Source organism: Dendrobium catenatum, unplaced genomic scaffold, assembly GCF_001605985.2.
Source record: "Dendrobium catenatum unplaced genomic scaffold, ASM160598v2 fragScaff_scaffold_589, whole genome shotgun sequence".
In the NCBI taxonomy this organism is placed as follows: Eukaryota; Viridiplantae; Streptophyta; class Magnoliopsida; order Asparagales; family Orchidaceae; genus Dendrobium; species Dendrobium catenatum.
The window spans coordinates 232229-253261 of NW_021319051.1; the positions used below are offsets into that span (position 1 = coordinate 232229).

General features: G+C 34.0%; 1 protein-coding gene across 1 annotated transcript; it reads right to left on the minus strand.

Annotated features, from left to right (window-relative positions):
* Positions 1 to 1488: 1488 nt before the first annotated feature.
* On the minus strand, positions 1489 to 2142 carry LOC110099497. The gene has a single exon (XM_020826680.1). It carries the CDS (start codon positions 2140 to 2142, stop codon positions 1489 to 1491), a length of 654 nt encoding a protein of 217 aa, XP_020682339.1.
* Between the last annotated feature and the right edge of the window lie 18891 nt (positions 2143 to 21033).

The following is a 21033-nucleotide window of genomic DNA, read 5'->3' on the forward strand; positions in this document are numbered from 1 at the left end:
TGTTCTTCTTTTCCCCCTTTTAACTAACTTTCCAAAAATAATTGAAGATTAAATTACATTGACCTTCTGGCCGGTCCATCTATAATAGTCTTCAATTAATTTTTTAATTTTCTTCATGTTCTTTCTATTTGCTTCAGAAAAATATACTATATCATTAGCATACATTAAATGAGAAATTAAAGGAGCATTGGGTGCAACCTTTATTCCAATATTTTTTCCCATTTGAGCAAAGGCATCTGTTAGTAATTGAGAGCACATAATAAATAGATAGGGAGACAAAGGACAACCTTGTCTAAATCCACTCCTTGCTTCAATCCAATCTGATTGCCTACCATTAAACATGATAGCAAACTTCCGCTCTCTCACACATTCCAATATCAATTTAGAAAAAAGTTTAGAAACCTAAAACCTTTAAGAACTCACGCTAGAGTGGACCAACTCATGCTATCATAAGCTTGTTCCATATCAATTTTAACCACCATCATCCCTTTCTTAGATTTGGAATGTCTGAATTTATTAAACATTTCTTGAGCAAGCAAAATCTGATCTAACATGGGTGTACTTCTTACATAAGCATATTGATTTTCAAAAATGATTTTAGGGAATAAAATAGACATCCTATTTAACAACATATTAGCCACAATTTTGTAAATGGATTTACAAAGGCTGATAGGACGATAATTGGGAGTCAAAGGGTTATTCACCTTAGGAATCAAAATCACATTAGCTCTTTCCATTCTGAACAAAGAGCACCAGTGGTGAAAAGGAATTTATAGCCATCCACACATCATATTTTATAAAATTCCAATAAGATTTGAGAAAAGAATGAGAGATTCCATCATTACCTGGAGACTTGTTTAACTCCAACTTCTTGATAACATCCTCTAGCTCTTCAAAAGAAAATTCCTTTTCAAGCATCTTCTTGTCAACTTCATCTAAGACAATTGATGGTATAGGCCACCCCCTCAAATGGCATTTATGATCTCTCCAATTGAGATTGAAGTAGCTGCAAAGAAATTCCACAATTTGCGAATGATATTCTAGAATTTCACCATCTTCATTTTTAATTTGCTTGATCCAATTTGCATTCTTTCTAGCTGAGGCATAAGCATGAAAGAATTTGGAATTTGAATCACCATCCTTCATCCAATGAATCTTTGCCCTTTGCTTCCACCAAGTGCAAAGCTGACCAATTGTGGAATTGAGTTCAAAGACTTTAGCTTTTAAAATATGTAACTTCTGATCCGAGAGCACTTCATCACTAGATTCTTCAATTTGTAACTCAAGAATTTCATTTTTAAGAGTTTTCTTCATTTCTTCTAATCTCTTGTGTTTAGCTCTACTCCAAAAAAATAAGGCCTTCAAAGATCTCTTGAATTTATCGTTCAAAACCTCCACATTGCTACTTTTCATTGGTTTCCTCCAAGAGCTGGAAACAATAGCATAGGATGCAGGGAAAGTAGTCCACACTTCTTCAAACATAATTGATCAGTTTCTGCCAAAACCAGAGGAGAAAATCTTCAGCATTATGGGACAATGATTGGAAGCTAGTCTAGCCAAGTGTTTTATAGCCGCCAACTTGATATTCTTCAAAGCTGCCAAATTAATAATGCAACGATCCAATCTCTCAAAAATAAAGGCTTTGCCTTTCTTGTTGTTGCACCAAGTGAATTTGGGGCCAACTATTCCCACTTCATTGAAGTCACAATTACTTATAAAGGAGTACATGTCATGAGTACCAGTAGAATATATAATCTTCTTACCTCCCTTCTTATCATATTGTGACAGTAAATAGTTAAAGCCTCCTCCTATAATGGCTGGATTTTTTATGTTTGCTATCATCTCCAAGCTACTCCGCAAATATATTCTCATGAAATAGTTTTTATTTCCATATACTGTAGCTATACACCTTGTTCCGTTTTTAGCTATACTAAGCTCACCAATCACAACTTGAGAGTTAGCCTCTTTGACAATAAAGGAAGCAATATCATTTCTCCAACAAGTCATAATACCTCCTGAAAGACCTTCAGCTGAATATAGAAAGTAATCCCATTTATCTCCTAAGAACAATTTGAATTCACGAGTATGAATGGATGAAATTTTTGTTTCAACCAAACCAACAAATAGAGCATCATGATCCATCACTATCTCCTTTAAATATCAAGAGGTTTCAACTTTCCTTACCCCTCTACAGTTCCAAAAAATTACAGATGTTGTTTTTGAATGTTAACGGGATTGCAACCATTAGCACTTCTCTTTAGAACTTCTGTTCTTCTGCTTCTAAGTTGAAGAATGTTCTTACCAAGTGAATGCAGTTCTTTCTGAAGCTTGAACTTAATAGTACCAGCAACAATTGTATCTTTTATGGTGGAAGCTGTAGGATCTTCTTGTGTGTCTTCAGTAATCTCACCTTCTTATTTTTCAACTATGGCTTTATCAACAACCTCTTCAATAGGCATATTATTCACTTCTCAACTTACTGAATCTAAAACACTGAATTGATTATTATGAACAATAATTGGCTCAGTTGAGAGGTTGAACTATTTATCATAATTCTTCTCCACTGAAAGGAAATCTGTATCTATATTATGCACCACAGGATCTGCATTAACATGCTCCAAATCAATCATCTCTGACAAACAAGGTTTTCCATCTTCTATAGTTGTTACCATGTCTTCATTTTTTTTCTGCAATAACAATATCAGGAATAGATTCCACAATTGACTTGATTCCATTTTTGCTGGATTGCTGATTTTTAACAACATAAACAGAGGTATATTTAGGACAAAGTCCTTGACCACCTCTGTCAAGAGCTTGAAGTTTCTTATTTTTCCCATATTTGACATGAATCCATGGTCCATAAGACACTCTTTTTCATCAATCAGCCTCTCAGAATTAACCTTGTTTCCAATGCTTTGATTTTGACAATTTGAGTTTGAATTAACTGAATTAACCAATTTCCTTCCCAGTTCATAATCTTCAATCAGATGTCCAATCTTCCCGCACTTGAAGCAAAAACTAGAAACTTTTTCATATTCTAATTTTGGAAGGAGCGTCCTTCCACTCCCTCTACCCAAACTCCTAACGGAAGTTGTTTGTTTAGAGCCACACGTACACAAACTCTAGCAAATTCCTTCTTGCTTAATTGGAACATATTTCCATCCAAAAACAAGGGATTACCAACCATAGAAGCAATACGAGTTATGTTAATGTCATCCAAATAGTAAAGAGGTAAGTGGGGCATCCTTACTCTTATTGGAGAAGATAAACCCTTCAGTGAAGTAGGTGAGAAATCAGCAGTCCACTTGCCTAGCCCAACAATATGGCCACAAACAAACCAAGGACTGCCTGATAAAACTCCTTCCATAGCTTCCCTAGAAGAAAAAGAACATAGAACCCAGCCAAGACCAAGGCTGGTTAAGTGAAACTTTCCAAACTGTGACTATTGCCGGTGCAACGCATCAGTAATAACATAAGTCGTAATGTTGCTTCCAAACACTTTTACCACAATAGAGTTATGAAGTTTCTCAGAATTTGATTTAACAGATTGTTCAAACAACTTAACAGCTAGCCCATCTGCAGAAAGGATGGATTCATCATTTATAAAATTTATTTTGATATTAGGATGTTTCTCCCATGGATTTGCCTCTTTTCTTTAAATGCATTCATCATCTCTTCTTGAGCATTTCTACATTCAACATGACTACCAATATCCACATTTACAAAGATAGAGTTTTCTCTGATGATTCCATTTCTGAAATCTTTGACAAATATATTAATTTTTGAAGACGTAGAAGCTTCAAAATCATTAGATTTATTTATCACATTAATCTTCTCAATCTACTTTAGAGTCTTGAATTGAACATCTTCATGAATTTCCTTCCCTTTACTAGCTACCGGAGTTGATTCCTTCACAAAATTATCAACTGGTTCTTTGATCACTAGTGGACCAGGCAACCTGGAATTTAGAATTTGAATTTGCGAAGAAGATCTCATATGATTAATGCTATTATTAGGTGGAGTTGACGTGGATGACTTCCGGCAGTTAGTAGTGGACGCCGATGAAGCCAACGCCATGAACGAGTTGGCCGCCCCAAAACATGGGACTTGATAGATTTGAAAAAAATAGAACTTTCTCTCACTAGAAAATACCACAGATTCTCTCACTAAAAAAAATAATCAAGAGTCTGATTGTCTATTTTTTAAAAGTTCTTCAAAGAGAGCATATTAATAACAAAAAGAGATAAAACCTTATCTTTAACCTTTTGAATAGCCTTATGATGGTTCATCCAAACATCATTAAAAAGAGAATTATTCCTCTCCAACCATAAGAACCTAAGTAGGAGAGAAGGAATAACATTACGGATATGCCCTTTATAATTGATGAACCAAGCCTTAAGCATAGATTTAAGAGACAAATGAACATTAAAGCAATTTAACTGAAAAAAATCATCAAAATAAACCCAAGTTTTAATAGCAACTGGGACAGAAATAAAAACATTATGCATATTCTCAATGTGGTAACAACATTGACACATGGAAGGCAACATAAAACCTTTTTTTGATGATATTATCATCCGTGGGAATAAATATATGTAGAATTCTCCAAATAAAAATAGACACAGTAGTAGGGATGCTCCTTTGCCAAATCAAAGAAAAATATTATCACTATTTCTACTTGCTCTAAAAGTATGCCAAGCCTTTCTTAAGTGAAAACCACCATCATTAGATAAATAACATAAGATAATGTCCTTAGAATCATTATTAATAGGAAAGTTAAGAATTTGATGAATAATAAAATTAGGAACCACACTAGTAAGTTTCTCATAATCCAAGCAGTTATTCATAAATAAATAATTAACCTTAGTCAAAGAAATAGAAGCCGAATTCAAGATAGATTCAATAGATAGTTTGCCTAACCAACAATCTTGCCAAAAGAAAGCATTACCTTCACCAAGTCCCCAAGAAATGTATGGCTCAAACTCCCAGTTAACTTTGCAAAGTCAATTCCACACTCTAGAATCACCCTGCTTAAAGTAACAAGTAGTTGGGTGTTTGTCAACATTCTATTCGGAAGACATAAAATTAGCCCAAAGGCTCGCTTTAGCACAAAAATTATACCAAAGCTTAAAAGAGAATACCATAGCCAAATCATTCATATTTTTATAACCTAAACCCCCTTTAGACAGGACACCACAACATTTATCCCATGCAGCCCAAGAAATTTTGAGATTAGTAGAAGTACCTTTCCCAAAAAAAAAAAAGTTTATGCACTCTATTACAAACAGCTTGAGTGGGAAGAATAGTTTGAAAACTATAAACCAAAAAAGAACACAAAACACTTTTGAAAAGAGTAGTTTTACCACTAAAGCTAAGAAAATTAGAATCCAAAGTTTAAAATTTTATTTTGAATAGAGGTAATAAGATCATCAAAGAGAAAAGTTTTCCTTCTACCTTTAAAAGAGGGTAACCAAGGTATTTAATGGATAATTGACCATGGATAAAGCCAGTTAAATCTTTAATTGATAAAATATTATTATTAGGAATCCTCTTAGAAGTAATAAAACATCTTTTGTTTTTGCTAAAAGATAAGCCGCTGACCATCTCAAATTGATAAAAAAATCCATAAGTTTTTTAATTCTATTGGTAGAAGCATTGGTAAAAATAATAAAGTTATCTGCAAAACATAAATGAGAAATGGGAAAACCATCCAAAGTTCTAAAGTAAAGACTAGGATTATTCTCAAAAAGATTGGTAAGGCCTATAGATAAAAATTCAACAGCAATACTAAAAAAGAGCAGGAGATATAGGATCCCCTTGCCTTAAGCCATGAGAAGATTTAAACGAACCATTAGTAGAACCATTCACAATAATATAGAAAAAAATATCTTCAATACAGTTCTTGATAAGCTTGATAAAAATTGAATTAAAGCCAAGACACTCCAAAATATGATAAATAAAGTACTAGTCAATATTCTCACAAGCCTTGGCAATATTAAGCTTCAAAATCAAATTCCCCCCTCTTACTCTAACATCCAAGTCATGGAAAAATTCTTGAGCCAATAAAATATTATCCGTAATAACCCTATCTTTCACAAAACCCATATGAGAAGTAGAGATAATTCAAGCTAAAATAGAAGTAAGATAATTCATAAAATTCTTAGAGATTAACTTATTAAAAAAGGTACAAAGATTAATAGGTCTAAAATCATTCCAAGTGTTGACAGAGTTATTTTTGGGAATAAGAACAATGGAAGTAGAAGTAAAAAACTTAGGGATAGAGTTACAAGCAAAAAAATCCAGAGTAACAGCAAAAATATTATTATTAATGATGTGCCATGATTTTTGAAAAAATTGAGTAAACCCATCAGGCCCAGCCACCGAATCACTATTCATACCAAACAGAGTCTCTTTAACCTCTTTAAAAGAATGAGGTTTAGAAAGAGACTCATTATCCTCTTGGGTAATAAGGTTAGGAATAAAGGAGTGATCAGTAATCTGAACCGGGTTAAAATTCTTATTAATATGATTTTGAAAGTGTTGGACAACTAAATTAGCTATATCCGCATTATTCTCAGTAAAAGAACCAACCTCATGTTAGATCTTATTAATTCCATTTTTAGCTCATTTCCTCTTAACCAATGCATGAAAATACTTAGTATTATTATCACCGTCAACCAAGTGCTTAGCAACAACCTTTTATTTCCAAAAAGCCTCTTCGTTAGCTTTGAATTTATAAAGATCCTCTTTAGCTTTTTTTTTAAAGAGAGAAATTAGCATCAGAAGGATCAACTTGATAAGTAAATTCAATATTCTTAACAAGTTGCTCAGCCTCCAATATATTAGAAAAGTGGTTTCTAAAAACATTATGGTTCCACCAATTTAAAACCTGCTTAAGCCAAAGTCTCCTCATGCCAAAACTAGAGTTATCCGGATGAAGACGAGCTTGCCAATTATTCTCAACAACCTCAAAAAAGGAGTCATGAAGTAACCACATGTTTTGGAATCTCAATTGAGAAGAAGCATTAAATTGTCTAAAATTAAGGCTAATAAGCAAAGGAGATTGGTCAGACATAGTTCTACTAAGATGTTGCACCTTAATATAATTAAAAGTATTAAGCCAAGAGTCATTAAAAAGCACACGATCCAAATGTTCCCATAAATGAACAAGTGAATTGATTACTAGAAAAACCAATATCAATGAGATTACAATAAAAAATAATATAACTGAAATCCTCCATATATCGATAAGAAGGAGAGGAATCTCCATTCAAAAGGGTTAGTAATAACATTAAAATCACCACCAACAAGCCAAGGAGAATTTAAAATATTATGAAAAATAATGATTTGGTCCCAAATTAATTTCCTAATGTAACGGGAAGAACCAACATACACAAAGGAAGCACAAAAATGTAAATTAAAAACCTCAATTTGACAATGCATCACTTGAGTAAAATCACCATTATCATCAACTTTAACTGGATCTTTCCAAAAGACCCAAATCTTGTTAGCCACATTTGAAATAACATAATTAAAACTCAAAAATTGAGAGGTGCTAAATAACCTAGAAGAAGAAATAAGTTGCTCAAGCAAACCAATAATAGAAACATTATGAATATGACATAAATTCTTCACATGAATCCTAGAAGAAGGACAACCAATCCCCCGCACATTCTAATAATAGAGTTAAACATAAATAAGCAAAATTAATGTGAAGCGTGTGAGCGAGTAGTTCTAGGAGATTGCAGTATAATATGCTATTTTTTCCTACATCTTTTATTATGAACCTTAAGAAAACTAGTATCATTATCATCCTTAGGAAAATATTTAGCAACAATATCCATATCCTCATTATCAGTAAAAGCATCACTATTATAATAAGAAGTTGAATGAGTCTTACTATGTTGGCCCACATTAGTAATCTATTGAGGACATTGATCCACTATAAACATACCATCATCTTCCAATTTACCTTTACTCCTCACAACTAGGTCTTTAAAGCCTTCTTTAGGAGAATGGCAAACCTCCACAGAAGCAATTTTACCTTCCTCCAACGAGTTATCATTCCTCTCATAATCTAGATGAGGTAATTGAATGTCTGCATTAACTTCACTCTCCTTTTCCTGTTCATTAGGGAGAATGTTAGGAAGAGAATTACCATTCAAATCCACCAAAATTTTGTTAATCATACAAAGACTGATGGACACAACATTAGCATAATTTTGAATATCAATGTTAGGTAGAGTTTGATCCACATTATTGTCACAATCAATATGAGAAATACAATAAGTTTTAGTACCAACTCCTTGCTCATCATTCAAAAGAACAGCCTTGGAAACAGTAAGTTCAAGACCATCAATATCTAAAACCAACGGCTCCTTAATTATTTGGGATGGATTGGAGGAATTACCCTCTACAAGCACCAGATTAGGATTAGTAACTTTGTAAGGAATCAAAACCTCCCCATTCGTTTGTTTCAAAGAATCCTTCTCTTTGCAAAGATGGGGGTGCTTCCGAAAATAATCGGTAATACCATGACCATGCATCTTGCAAAAAGAACAAAATATAGGTAAATTTTCAAACTCAACTTTTTGGAAATAACCCTTCACCTCAGACCCAATCCATATCTCATTTGGGTGTTTCTTAAAAAAATAAAATTCTACCAAAAGTCGAGCCACAGAAGGCCTCAACACCAAAGTTGTGGCTTGGTCAATTTGCAACGACCGTCTAAAGATAGAAGCCAAACCAAAAAGGATTTGATGATTAAAAAAATGTAGTCTCAAATTAGGAAAGGAAATCCAAACCATAGCAATTAAATATTCGTCCCTAATATTTGACATGCTTGAATATAATAACATCTCCTAGAAAATATGTGGCTATAATCAATATCATTAGATAGTTGGATAGCAACATGTCATTGATCAAATAAGCTAATATGAAACAATCAATATAGCTTTAGGTTAAGAAAAAATTTATGCATAACATCTAGATTCGGCCTCCTCAAAATAAATTTACCCACCAACATTAAAGTGTAAGGAGCTGCCAACGATCAACAACCGAATCCTCAAATAAAAGAGTCGGACAACCGTTGAAAGAGGAATACATGAAATTCAATTTACGAGAAGTAGACACAAAACCAGCTAGCACATCTTTGAAAGATCGTGTTTTCCCCTCAAAAAGTGAAGAAGATGACATGTTTGATGACGACAATCTTCATCCCCCAACACCAAAAAATTAACATGAAACCTCAAAACAAGTGAAAGAATGAAAACAAAATAAGCAAAGTAATGGAAATCATTCGAGAAAAGCAGAAAAAATAAGGCAGGAGGGAAAAAATTGAGCTCGCGAGAAGGAATCCTAAATTTCCTAGGAATCGCCTCGAATGCCAGAGCGTAGAATACATTGCATGAAGCTTTGGAGTACGGATTAGGTTTACTCAGATTGTTACTTCCCTACATGCCTTAGGAATAGGGCTTACAAATTATAAAAAAGTTAACAAAATTCTTTATTTTTTACCTTTTTCCAATGATGCAAAAATCACTTCCATTATTGAATCTAAAGATATGAATGTTTATTCCTTTGATAAATTACTTGGGTCACTCATTTCCTACGAGCAAGAAGTGAGTCAAAGGAAGCTTGATGCACGTTAAAAGAGAAAAGATAAAATTTTAGACTTAAAGGCATTCATAGTGACTCTTCTAGACAAGATGATGATGACATTGCACTGATGACTAGGCAATTCAAGAAATTTTAAAAGAAAAAATAAAAATGTCTTTAGAAATGGAATAAATGTAAGAATAGTGAAAATTCTAAAATTTCTTCTGATGTTATATACTTTTAATGCTGGAAGCTAGGGCACCTGAAGTTTTTTTGTCAAACTCTTAAAGTTCACCCAAGAAAGGAGAAGGGTGAATAAAACCTAAATTCAAGAAAGGAAACAAAGGACTAAAAAAACTTACTAGGCAGACTCAACATCAAACACTTCTGAAACTTAAGAAGAAGAGGTGGTAAGCAACCTAAACTTAATGGTAGAGTATCATCTTCATCATTCTGATTAAGAGGAGGTATGTGAGCTTACCTTTGATTAATTATTTGAAGTTTCTAAAAAAATTTCATACTACATATAGGAAGCTTAAGAGATCACATACCAGCCTTAAATCTGACTTTTCTTTTCTGCAGAAATAGCATGAATGCCTAAGAAAAGATCATTCCACTCTAGATAGTATTCACATGTCTTTGTTAGATGAATTTAATATTTTAAACAATAAGCATTTTGAATTAACTACTAAGCACGATTCCTTGGAAATATTATATGTTGAATTATAAAATGCAATCAAGAAATTAGATACTCTTGCACGTCAATTACAAAAAGAAGTAAGCATGCATTAAAATTAGAAGTTTTAAGCTTTATACAAGCTAATGAGTTTCTAAGAACAAAAGTCATTGCATTAGGAAATAATAAACAACCACTTTCGTTTGAAGAATTTCAAAAATCTGCATCAAAACATGCATCGTTTAAACCTAAGAAGATGCACCATAACCCAAATAGTTTTGTAAATACTTTTTCTTGTGTTAGATGTTTTTCTTGGGGCATGCTAGGACATATCTCACACACTTGTAAAATTCACCGTATAACACATTTTGTGCGGAGACCAAAATTTTAAAATTCACAGCATAACATACATGCATTTCATTTTTCTTTTCATAAGATATGACCCAAACTTGCTTGGGTTCCTAAATCTAACATTTGATGATTTTATAGGGGTGCTTTCATAATAGGCCTCATGAGAGCATGGTGTACTTACATAGCAGATGTTCAAGGCACATGACTGGAGATGCAAATTAATTCATTTTTCTGGAGGTTAGGGTAGGAGGAAATGCGACTTTTAGAGATAACACCACCAGGAGAGTCGAGGGCTCAAGTATAATTGGAAACTAAAAAAATTCATCATTAAAAAAAGTTTTACCAATAGATGAATTCAAACATAACCTGCTTAGCATCAGCTTGCTTTATGATAAGGGTTTTATGATTAATTTTTTGTCTACCAACTATATGATTAGCTTAAATGGAAACACTGTAATACAAGGAAATAAAATTAATAATATTTACATGATTGATTTAAATTGTGTTGAATTTGCTGCTTCTTTTTGTCTAAAAAATTTTGTTGATGAATATTGGTTATGACATAGGAGATTGTGTCATACAAGCATGAAGAACCTTAGAAAAATCACCCAAAAAGACATAGTGAGAGGAATTCTCAAAATAGAGTTCCCTAAGGACCACCTATGTGATGCCCATTATTTAGGAAAGCAAGTCAAATATCCTTCTACTCAATCAAAGAAATTAATACTAGCTAACCCTTAGAATCCTTTATATGGATCTCTTTACACCTGTCAGCACTTCAAGCCTAGGAACTAAAGTCTTTAGGTATGTAATTGTTGTTGATTATTCACGGTTTTTTTTTTTTTTTTTTGAAGAATGCAGATTTGCATAAAATAAAAAGAAGAAGCCTAGACACAAGCTAATGAGAGGAACCCAATCTATCACATTCTTCCTTTACTAAATGAACAAAGGAAGAAGGAAGGTTGCTCTCACAAAACAAGTCCCAAAAAAAAATCATAAGATAAAGCTAAGTTAGCACAATAATCTGCTAACTTATTACAGTTACGATTAACACAATGAAAGATAACGTTATTATACTCACTAAAAATGATAAATCTTCACTTTCCAAGTTCCACACTTTCTTCTTCAGCAAGCTGTACAGATTTTGAAGAAGATTGAGAACATTCTTATTGTCACCTTCCACAATAATTCCTTTAACAACTTGTAGCCTCCCTTGCAACACCTTTTTGAGTGATGAAAAAGCTGAAAGCTCCAATTGAGCAATGTCCCAATGCACTTTTCCCAATCCAAATGCTAAAACAAATCTTCCTTTAATATGCCTCATAATACCTCCAATACCAGCTCTATAATTGGCTTTAAGTGAAGCATCAAGGTTTATTTTAACCCACTCGGGTGGAGGAGGTTTCCATTTATCTAAGAACAGTCCAACGGACTGATTAGCAACCCAGTGATCTGACTGGATTAAAGTCTGTTTACCTAAGCCAACAAAATAGAACATCGAAACTGCAATCATCACATTATTTCCTTCAGATTTTCCATGCTTCACCCTGTTTCTGTTATTCCAAACAAACCACAATAAAGTAAAATAGATCCTAACCATCAACAAATTAGAATCCATCAGCCTCATCAGACCGATCAAACAGTTCTCCCAATCTCTAAATTCTGGAATATAGAACCCCCAACTTCTAAGAACCTCAATCACCTTCAACAGCTTAGGACATTTCATAGTAACATGGTTGACATCTTCTATTTCACCACATCCCAATGGACATAAAAAAGAATAAGTTAATCTTCTCCTATACAAAAAGGCTCCAGTTGGTATATCATCCATACACAAACGCTAGATGAAAACTTCCACCCGTGCATTCAATTTCAATTTATATATCCATAAAACTTGAACGTCATCCCTCATATCTTTGCAACCATCTTCCACAATAAAGCTGAGATAGATTTCCCTGTCATCTTAAGCTTTAACTCCATACAATCTTCATGTAACGCTTGAAAAATCTGTACATCAACAATCAATTTCAGCAACTCATCACAAAAGTACAAGCCGAGTTTTGCAAAGTACCATCTCCCTCTTGAATGAAGAAGTCAAGAGTTGTGATATCATTATCAAAAGATCCTACAAATGTTGGCCATTTGAGTAAACTCTTATCCAAAATCCAAATATCCCTCAAAACATTGATCTTTGATCCATCCCCAACCTTCCACCTTAAATAATTTTTAAGAGCATTCCATCCACTAGAAATGATCTTCCAAGAGGAAGAACCGCCTCTAGAGTTACCATTATCCCACCATTTGACTCCATATTTAGCCAATAGATTCCTGTTCAGCAATGTATCCGGTTTTTCCAAAAGTCTCCAAGCAAACTTTGTCTCAGTGTATCTCTCCCTGACACTGCTGACTGAACTCCCAAACCTCCAAATTGCTTTGGTTTACACATTAAATCCCATGCCATACTTTTCAGTCACAAACTTAGCTCAAAGGGAGAGTTTAGACCTAAAATTTAACCACAATTTAAAATGGAAAGCCTCTAAAAGATCATACATATTCTTGTAACCCAAATTCCCTTCTTCAAGAAAGACTCCTAGTTTAAGAGATATTTAAGAGAAAGTTAGAGAGAGAGACTCTCAGTTTTTTAATTAGCTTTTTCAAATTTTTTCTTCTTCGGCCCGTTGGGAGACTTTCCGCTCGGGATGTAGGATTGCCTGTCATCCATCTATGATGGTCGGAACTCTACTACTCATCCGCCCTTTAGATCTCACGCCATTTTAGATCCAGCTGTTACTTCATTAGGTGTTTGTACTCTGAAGTTTGGTCGCTTCAAAGCTCCCTTGGTCATTAGAGAATCGAATAATGTCAGACTTGATTACCCTCCACCGATCTCTGGTAAGGGAAAGCAAATCATTGATGATTTTAAGACTACTACTCCTCTTAAGTGTAGCATTACTAAATCAAAGGATTTTGGATCTTCTTCTTCGGAAATGAAACTTTTTGTCAATAGGTTTGGTAACAATCCCAAGCCTGGTTCCATTTTGGAGGGAACCCCTTCAGTCCAAAATAAGGATATTAATCCATCAGATGTTTATGATAATGTTCCAGTTAGAAGTTATGTTGTTGAGGTTCCAGGAGGAAGCCGTATTGCTGCTCTTAAAGTGGATGATAAAATCATGTCTAATAATTGGGTTAAGCATCCTTATATTAAAATTGATTTTTCTAAATAAGAACATTTTTAACTGAGGATGGTGTGGTTGTTAAACTGTATGAACCTAATGTTAATATTAATTCGAATAAGCTTCAGTATTCAGTTGGGGTGAAGGTATTTGGTAGATTCATTCCAATTTAGGTGATTGCGGATGAATTGCGACATCAATGGTCATAGTTTGTTAAGTTCCATTTGACAATTCTTGGTTGTGGATGGGTGTTATGTTCATTTTTATCAAGTGAAGCTATGGAGAATGTCTTATCTGGTGGCCCCTGGTTTATGAACGGGCACATTATAGGTCTTGACAATTGGAGTTTGAACTTCTCACTGGATTCCTTGAAGGGCTTGTCATCTCCTGTTTGGGTAAGAATGTCAAACCTTCAACTATATTGTTGGGATGAAATCAACATTTCAAAGATTTCTTCAATGATTGGAACTCTGCTCCTTATAGATGGTAATATGTTTCAATGGGGGAGAAGGGAATTTTCAAGAGTCTACATTCGGGTAGAGCTTGATAAACAACTTCCTTTGTGTGTTTGGGTGGAAGGACTGGATGGACAATTCTTTCAAAGGGTTGAGTATGAGAAGATCTCATTGTTCTGTTTCAAGTGCGGAAAGATTGGGATTTAAGTGATGCTTGTAGTTTAAAGGTGGGTGTAGGAGGGAAGGAGGATAAAGGGAAGCAAGATGAACTTAACAATGTTTCTGTTGAAGATCAGATGAAGACTAACTATAATGACTCAGCTTATGGCCCTTGGATGTTGGTTAATCATAGAAGAAGAAGCAAAATGAATGTGGAAACATGGAATATAGTGAATTTGACGAAAGCTAAAAATGTTTTCAAAGTTTATGTGACTGAAGTGTCTCCTCCCGATGTTGGAAAAATTCAAAATATATATGTTAAAGACTCAATTGTGGAAGAAACAGAATTGGCTCTGTCAGGAATAGCAGAGCAAGGTGGCGGTAATCAGGTTTTTGTGAAAGATAATTAAATCCAAAATCAGCTGTTGTAAATTATGCTAATAAGGGGAGGAATGTATCAATTAGTATGGATAAAATTTTTTTGTTTTTCTCACAATATTGCTACTAATGATTGTAATAGCTTTAAAATTCTTGGTTCTTTGTGTGGAGAAGGGGCTGTTATGGATGAAGCTGTTATTTTTGTTACATAAGACTTGGAAGAAGGCAAATTGGCCGATGCAGGGGATTTAGTCAAAGATCTAGACGACTCTTCTTTGTCTATTCTTATTGAAGAGGTTGATATGGAAATCAAGACAGATGGTCAAGGAGTTTCAAGTATTGCTATTTCTGGAGGTAATAAACCAAAACTTCTTAAAGAGCTTAGGTCCCTTGGACCTTTAAATTCATCTTCTAGGCCTTAAAAGGTGAATGTGTTGAACAAAACGAGGAGCAAGGGTCCTTCCCTCTTATTGGCTTAATGAGTTCCCTAGCTTTTTGGAACTTTAGGGGGCTAACAAAAGAGAAGCCTCCTTGTATTTGAAAGATTTTGTTAAAGATTGGGATGTTTTGTTTTTGGGAATAGTTGAAACTTAAATCTCTTATATTAGTAGATGTGAGTTTAATAAATTCATGGGAGTTGATTGGGATTTCTTTCTCTTTCCTTCTATTGAGATGTCAGGTGGTATTTTGGTGATTTGGAGGACTGATTTGGCTTCTTTTACTTTATTAGAAGCTTCAGCTCAATGTGTTGTTGGGGAGCTAAAAATTGTTAATAAAGGTAGATGGGTGGTCTCTACTATTTATGGTAATAAGGGCTTGTATAAAAGAAGTAAGTTATGGGAGTATGTGGAGCTGCATTCAACTTTGGATTTGCCTTCAGTAGTCGCGGGGAGGAAGGGGGGGGGACTTTAACTACATTTTGTCCTAGGAAGATAAAAGGAGTGGGAAAAAAAAAAAATTTTCCCAAGGACCACTAAAAATAATGGAAGATTTTTGGGTATTAGACAAAGCATTAAGCAAGTGGCCTACTTTTCTTTTTAATCTACAAAGTAATGAGTTAACAGTAGATTACTTTGTTAGTAATGGCGGCTGGGACATGGAGAAGATTCAGCATGTGTTAGAGAGGAGCTTATAGAGATTATTTGCAAAATACAAATTGATCATGAGTGTCACAATGATCAAATAGAACTAATTTTTTAGAATTCTAAGAAATCATTGGCGGCATTATCATTTGAATCTATGGTTTCCGATTCAAATATGCAAAATTACTGGACATGGATTAAGAAAATCAAACTTAATCCAAGGGTTGACGTTTTTTTGTGGAGATTATATCATAAAGCTATTCCAACCTTCCAATTTTTGGAATATAGAAGATTAAAGGAGGGGAGCTCATGTCGTAGAGGATGTATGAAAATTGAAGATATTGCACATGTGGCGGTGACTTGTGATAAATTGATTCAAATCATAAAAATTTTAAATCAATGGGGCTTTCAAATTCCTTTTTTTTTTTAGAATCTTGTTGAATGTATTTGCTGGTTGGAACACAATGCTACTTCAAAAACATTTCTTGCTAATGTTTATTGTACTTCCGTGTTTCTTTGTTGGAAGTCTAGAAATAGACTTATTCGTGAAGGAAAGGAGAATAGTAATTTAAATATTGCTTCCAATGCCCTTTGAATGACTTATATTTCTATGATCAATATAAATAACTCGGGCTTATGGGATGTCAATCAACCATTTCAGTTGCTTAATAAATGTTGGCATCCTCCACCACCCGATTGGATCAAAATCAATGTTGATGCTTCTTTGATATCTTCTTATAAAGCTGTAATTGGAGCTATTTGCCGATATCATAAAGGGAGGTTTCTGTTTGCATTTGATTGCAAAGGTATTCATTGGGATATTGCACGGCTTAAAATGGAAGCTATTTTCTCTTTGAAAGGTATTATCAAAGAATGGATGACTCAATATAAAGGTATTATCATTGAAGGAGATAATGCAAATGTAATTAAAAGCATTCAATATAATATCAAGAGGATGAGCTCGCATGAACCAGAGTTTGGTTTAGAGTTTTTTTCATTTGTCAAAGAGTTTAATTATGTTATTTTCAATTATGTGAATAGGGATTGCAATAAGTTAGCGAATAGTTGTGCTAATTATGCTCTCAATGGTAATTTTGTTTGGGATGATATTAGTTTGTAACATATTACTCCTCCATTTTTTCTATTGTTAAAGGAGTAATGTGATGCTATTAGTTTGTATTAGGTGATTTTTCCTTTAATTCAATTTCTATATGCATCTTTTTAAAAAAAAGGACCACTAGAAATGAACAAATTTATGAACAACAACGATTTGTATGATGTGGGGGTTATTGGTCCTACATACACTTGGTGCAATGATAAGAAGGGTATTGCTCGCATTCTTGAAAGGTTTGATAGATGCTTACTAAATTCCAAGGCATTGGAAGTGGTTTATCAGGCGGATGTTAGGTATTTTGCGAGGGTCACTTTTGATCACTGCCCCATTGTTCTGAAAATATTCCTCCAAGAGCATTGTCATAATAGATTTTTGATATTTGAAGATATTTGGTTATCTTATACGGAGTCAGCAGCCATTGAGTCAGAAACCATTGTGAGCAAATCATGGAATAAGTTCGCTCATGGAGATGCTATGGAAGCCCTATATAGGAAATTCTATATATCTCTTAGAGCTTTACATTTTTGTAGCAAAGCTAAGTATAGGGATTTATAGAAACTTAAGGAAGAACTGAAGAAGGATATTAGAGAACTTCAGCTGGAAGAATCAATTGGATTTAATTTTTCAGAGGAGAAGCTTCTATTGTTAAGATCTAAAATTAATGATTTGAATGTCAATGTTGCACGATTGAATACATGGTGGAGACAAAGAGCTAAGGTGAAATGGATAGGTGAAGGAGATGTTAATTCAAACTTTTTCCTTGCTTTTGTAAATGGAAAAAGAAATGGAAATGTTATTAATCAAGTGAAGAATGATGAAGGAATTCTTGTGGAGGATTCTACGGCCATTAGAGAATTTTTTTTCAATTTCTTTAGCAACAAGTGGAGATATAGAGACTGTTGTTTAAAGGGTTGGCCTTCTTCACCGAATACCTTAAGTCAAGAGGATTGCAATGGTCTGATGGAATTTGGTATTCATTCATCAAAGCTTATTGGAAGGTGATTGGTAAAGATGTTTGGCAAGCTATTCTTCTTTTCTTTTCCTCGGGTTAGATGTGCTCTAAGTGGAAGGAGACTCTTGAAGTTCTCATTCCAAAAGTTAGTAACCCTCTACTACCCTCCAACTTTTGTCCTATTAGTCTTTGCTTATCAATCTACAAGATCGTTGCAAAGATTTTGTTAAACACGTTGCTCAAAGTTATTAATTGTTTGGTTTTTGATGTTCAATCGGCTTTTGTCAAAGGAAGGACTTTGTCAGATCGTATTCTCCTTGCACAGGAGCTCCTCTAAAAATTTAGATTTTCTAAATCTAAAAGAGGTTTGGTTGCAATTAAGGTGGACATGGAACAGGCATATGATAGTATGGCATGAGTTACCCTTAGACATGTGCTAGAGTATCTTGGATTTCCATTAAAATTTTCTGAACTATTGATGGAGTGTGTGGTTGATCCTTCTTTTTCAGTCCAAGTGAGTGGGATTGGTTCATAATGGATTAAGGGAAGGAGTTGATTTAGATAGGGATGTTCGCTTTCACCTTACCAGTTCATTTTGTGTTCTCAGCTTTTAACTAATGCTTTTGTGTTGAAGGGGAGTAAGTTGGGGATAAAAATTGCACCATTGGCTCCTAAGATTTCTCATCTTATGTTTGGCGATGACATCCTCAAATTCTCGGTAGCTAAGATTGGGTATTTGAAAAAAAAAACTCATTTATGACTATTGCTGTTGAACGGGTCAGCAAATCAACACAAAAAAATCAGCTGTCCTATTTGGAAAATAAGTGGATTAAAGTTTGAAAAAATATATTTCTAATGTGATGGGAATTAAAGAAGTAAAAGAGATGCATTATTTGGGTATCAAGATGGCCTTCAAGAGGTTGAATTCTACTGATTTCTTCAATCTATTGGAGAAAGATGTGTTTAAACTGGATGTGTGGGGAAAGAAGTTCATCTAATTACCAGGAAGGTTGGTGCTAATTAAATCTATTATTCTCTCCGTCCTCTTGTTCTACTCTTCCCACTCTTTGGTTCCCTTAAGCATTTTAAGGGAATTTGACAAGATGTGTATGGATTTTCTATGGAATAAGAAAGATGGCAATCATGGTATTCATTATGTAGCATGGGAGGATCTTTGCAAACCAATGTGTGATGGAGGCCATGGAATTCATTCTTTGATTGCTATAGTGGGTCCACTGAGAGCTAAATTCGCTTGGAGATTTCTCATTAATTCTGATTCTCTACTCAATAAATCTTTATCTACTATATATGGTAGATATATCATGTGTGCTGATGTAAAGAGAAATACTTCATCAACCTGGAAGATCTTAATTAGAAGAGCTAAAGCTCTCAAGCCAATTGTGAGTACAAGATTGCTGCAGAAAATTCTATTAACTTATTAAAGGATATTTGGGTTTTAGATAGAAGCCTGGATAGATGGCCGACATTTATTGCTATGGTGGAGTGTGACTTTCCTTCCTTGGATAATTTCATTTTGGATAGCTGCTGGAATCAAGACGAATTACATAAATACTTTGGTATGCCACTAGTTGATGTCATTCTTCAAATAAACATATATCCAGACCTGATAAATGATGAATTGGAATTTATCAAAAAAAATTTTGGGAAAACGATAGCTAGTTTGCCTGTGTTCTATGGAGAATAATTCTGATCATTGGAACTGGTTGACAAAATTGAAGCTACATCCTCATGTAGACTGCTTTTGGTTGTGTATGTTGAGGGAAACAATACCAACTATAGATTTTTTTATGTATAGAATGTTGTTAAGCTATAATCATTGTCTTAGAGGGTGATCAATGGTGGAAAATTCATAGCATGTTTCAGTCAAATGTTCCAAGTTAATTCAAGCCATAGCATTGGTGAATAGACGGGGCATCTCTATTCCTGAGTTCTCATCTCTAATGAATTGCAAGGTGAATTTGAAAAATTTATCAAAGATTAATCCTATCATTGCAAATTTGTATTGCTCGTTTGTATTTTTTTCTTGGAAAAGTAGAAAGAAATTGGTGCATGAAGGTCATGAGCTCAGAATAGCATTTGTGGAGTCTAATGAAATTAGCATAGAATTTATTTCATCAAAGTTTTATCTCTTTTCGGACAACTGGGGTGTTAACCGGCCTTTGCAGTCGAATTTCTATTTTTGGCACCCCTCCACTCGAATGATTATAGTTAACAATGATGAAACTTTGTTAAGTTCTAATGAACCTGGAGTAGGTGGTGTGTTTAGAGATCACAGAGGGATATTTCTTCTTGCTATTAGATTTATATGTATGCATTGGGACAATGGATATCTGGAATTATTGGTTTTCCGTTCACTGAAGAAGATAATCAAGGAATGGATATTGGATACAAAGGGTATCATAATAGAGGGTGATAATTTTATTGTTATGAAGTACTTGCAGGTATCAGTTGATAAAGCTATTTGTCCTCTTCACAATGGAGAAATAGAAGATTTGTCATTTCTTAAAGATTTTGAGAATTTCTTATTTCATTGTGTTAATAGAGATTGTAATAAGTTAGCTGATTTTTGTGCTAACTTGGCTTTGTTGGGTGATTTTTTGCGGGAAGATCTACTTTGTAATAAGGTTCCTCCTATTTTATTTTCCTTGTTAAAGGAAGGTTGTTATGGGCTTCCTATCACTTAGTAGTTTGTAATAGCATTTTCTTTTTAATGCAATTTGCAATTTTTCAAAAAAAAAAAAAAAAACTTCCCTTCTTCAAGGGTGCCACAACATTTAGTCTAAGAAGACCAAAGAAATTTTGAATTCACATTAGAACTGTGCCAAAATAACTTATTAAATAATTTTTCAATCCTATTATAAATAGTGTAAGAAGATTGTAATATAATTAGGTCAAGAACACAAAACACTTTTAGTAAGGACTAATCTACCCCCAAAACTAAGAAAATTAAAATTCCAAGAATTTAGCTTTTTCCTGCACCAAAGTAATAAGATCATAAAAAAGAAAGGTATTCATCCTACCCTTATACAGAGGGACCCCTAAAAAACATAATAGGCAAAGAACCATGTAAAA

Bases quoted from the DNA above. Each gene is read 5' to 3' on its own strand.
- LOC110099497 (XM_020826680.1), bottom strand. From the start codon at position 2,142: ATGGATCATGATGCTCTATTTGTTGGTTTGGTTGAAACAAAAATTTCA.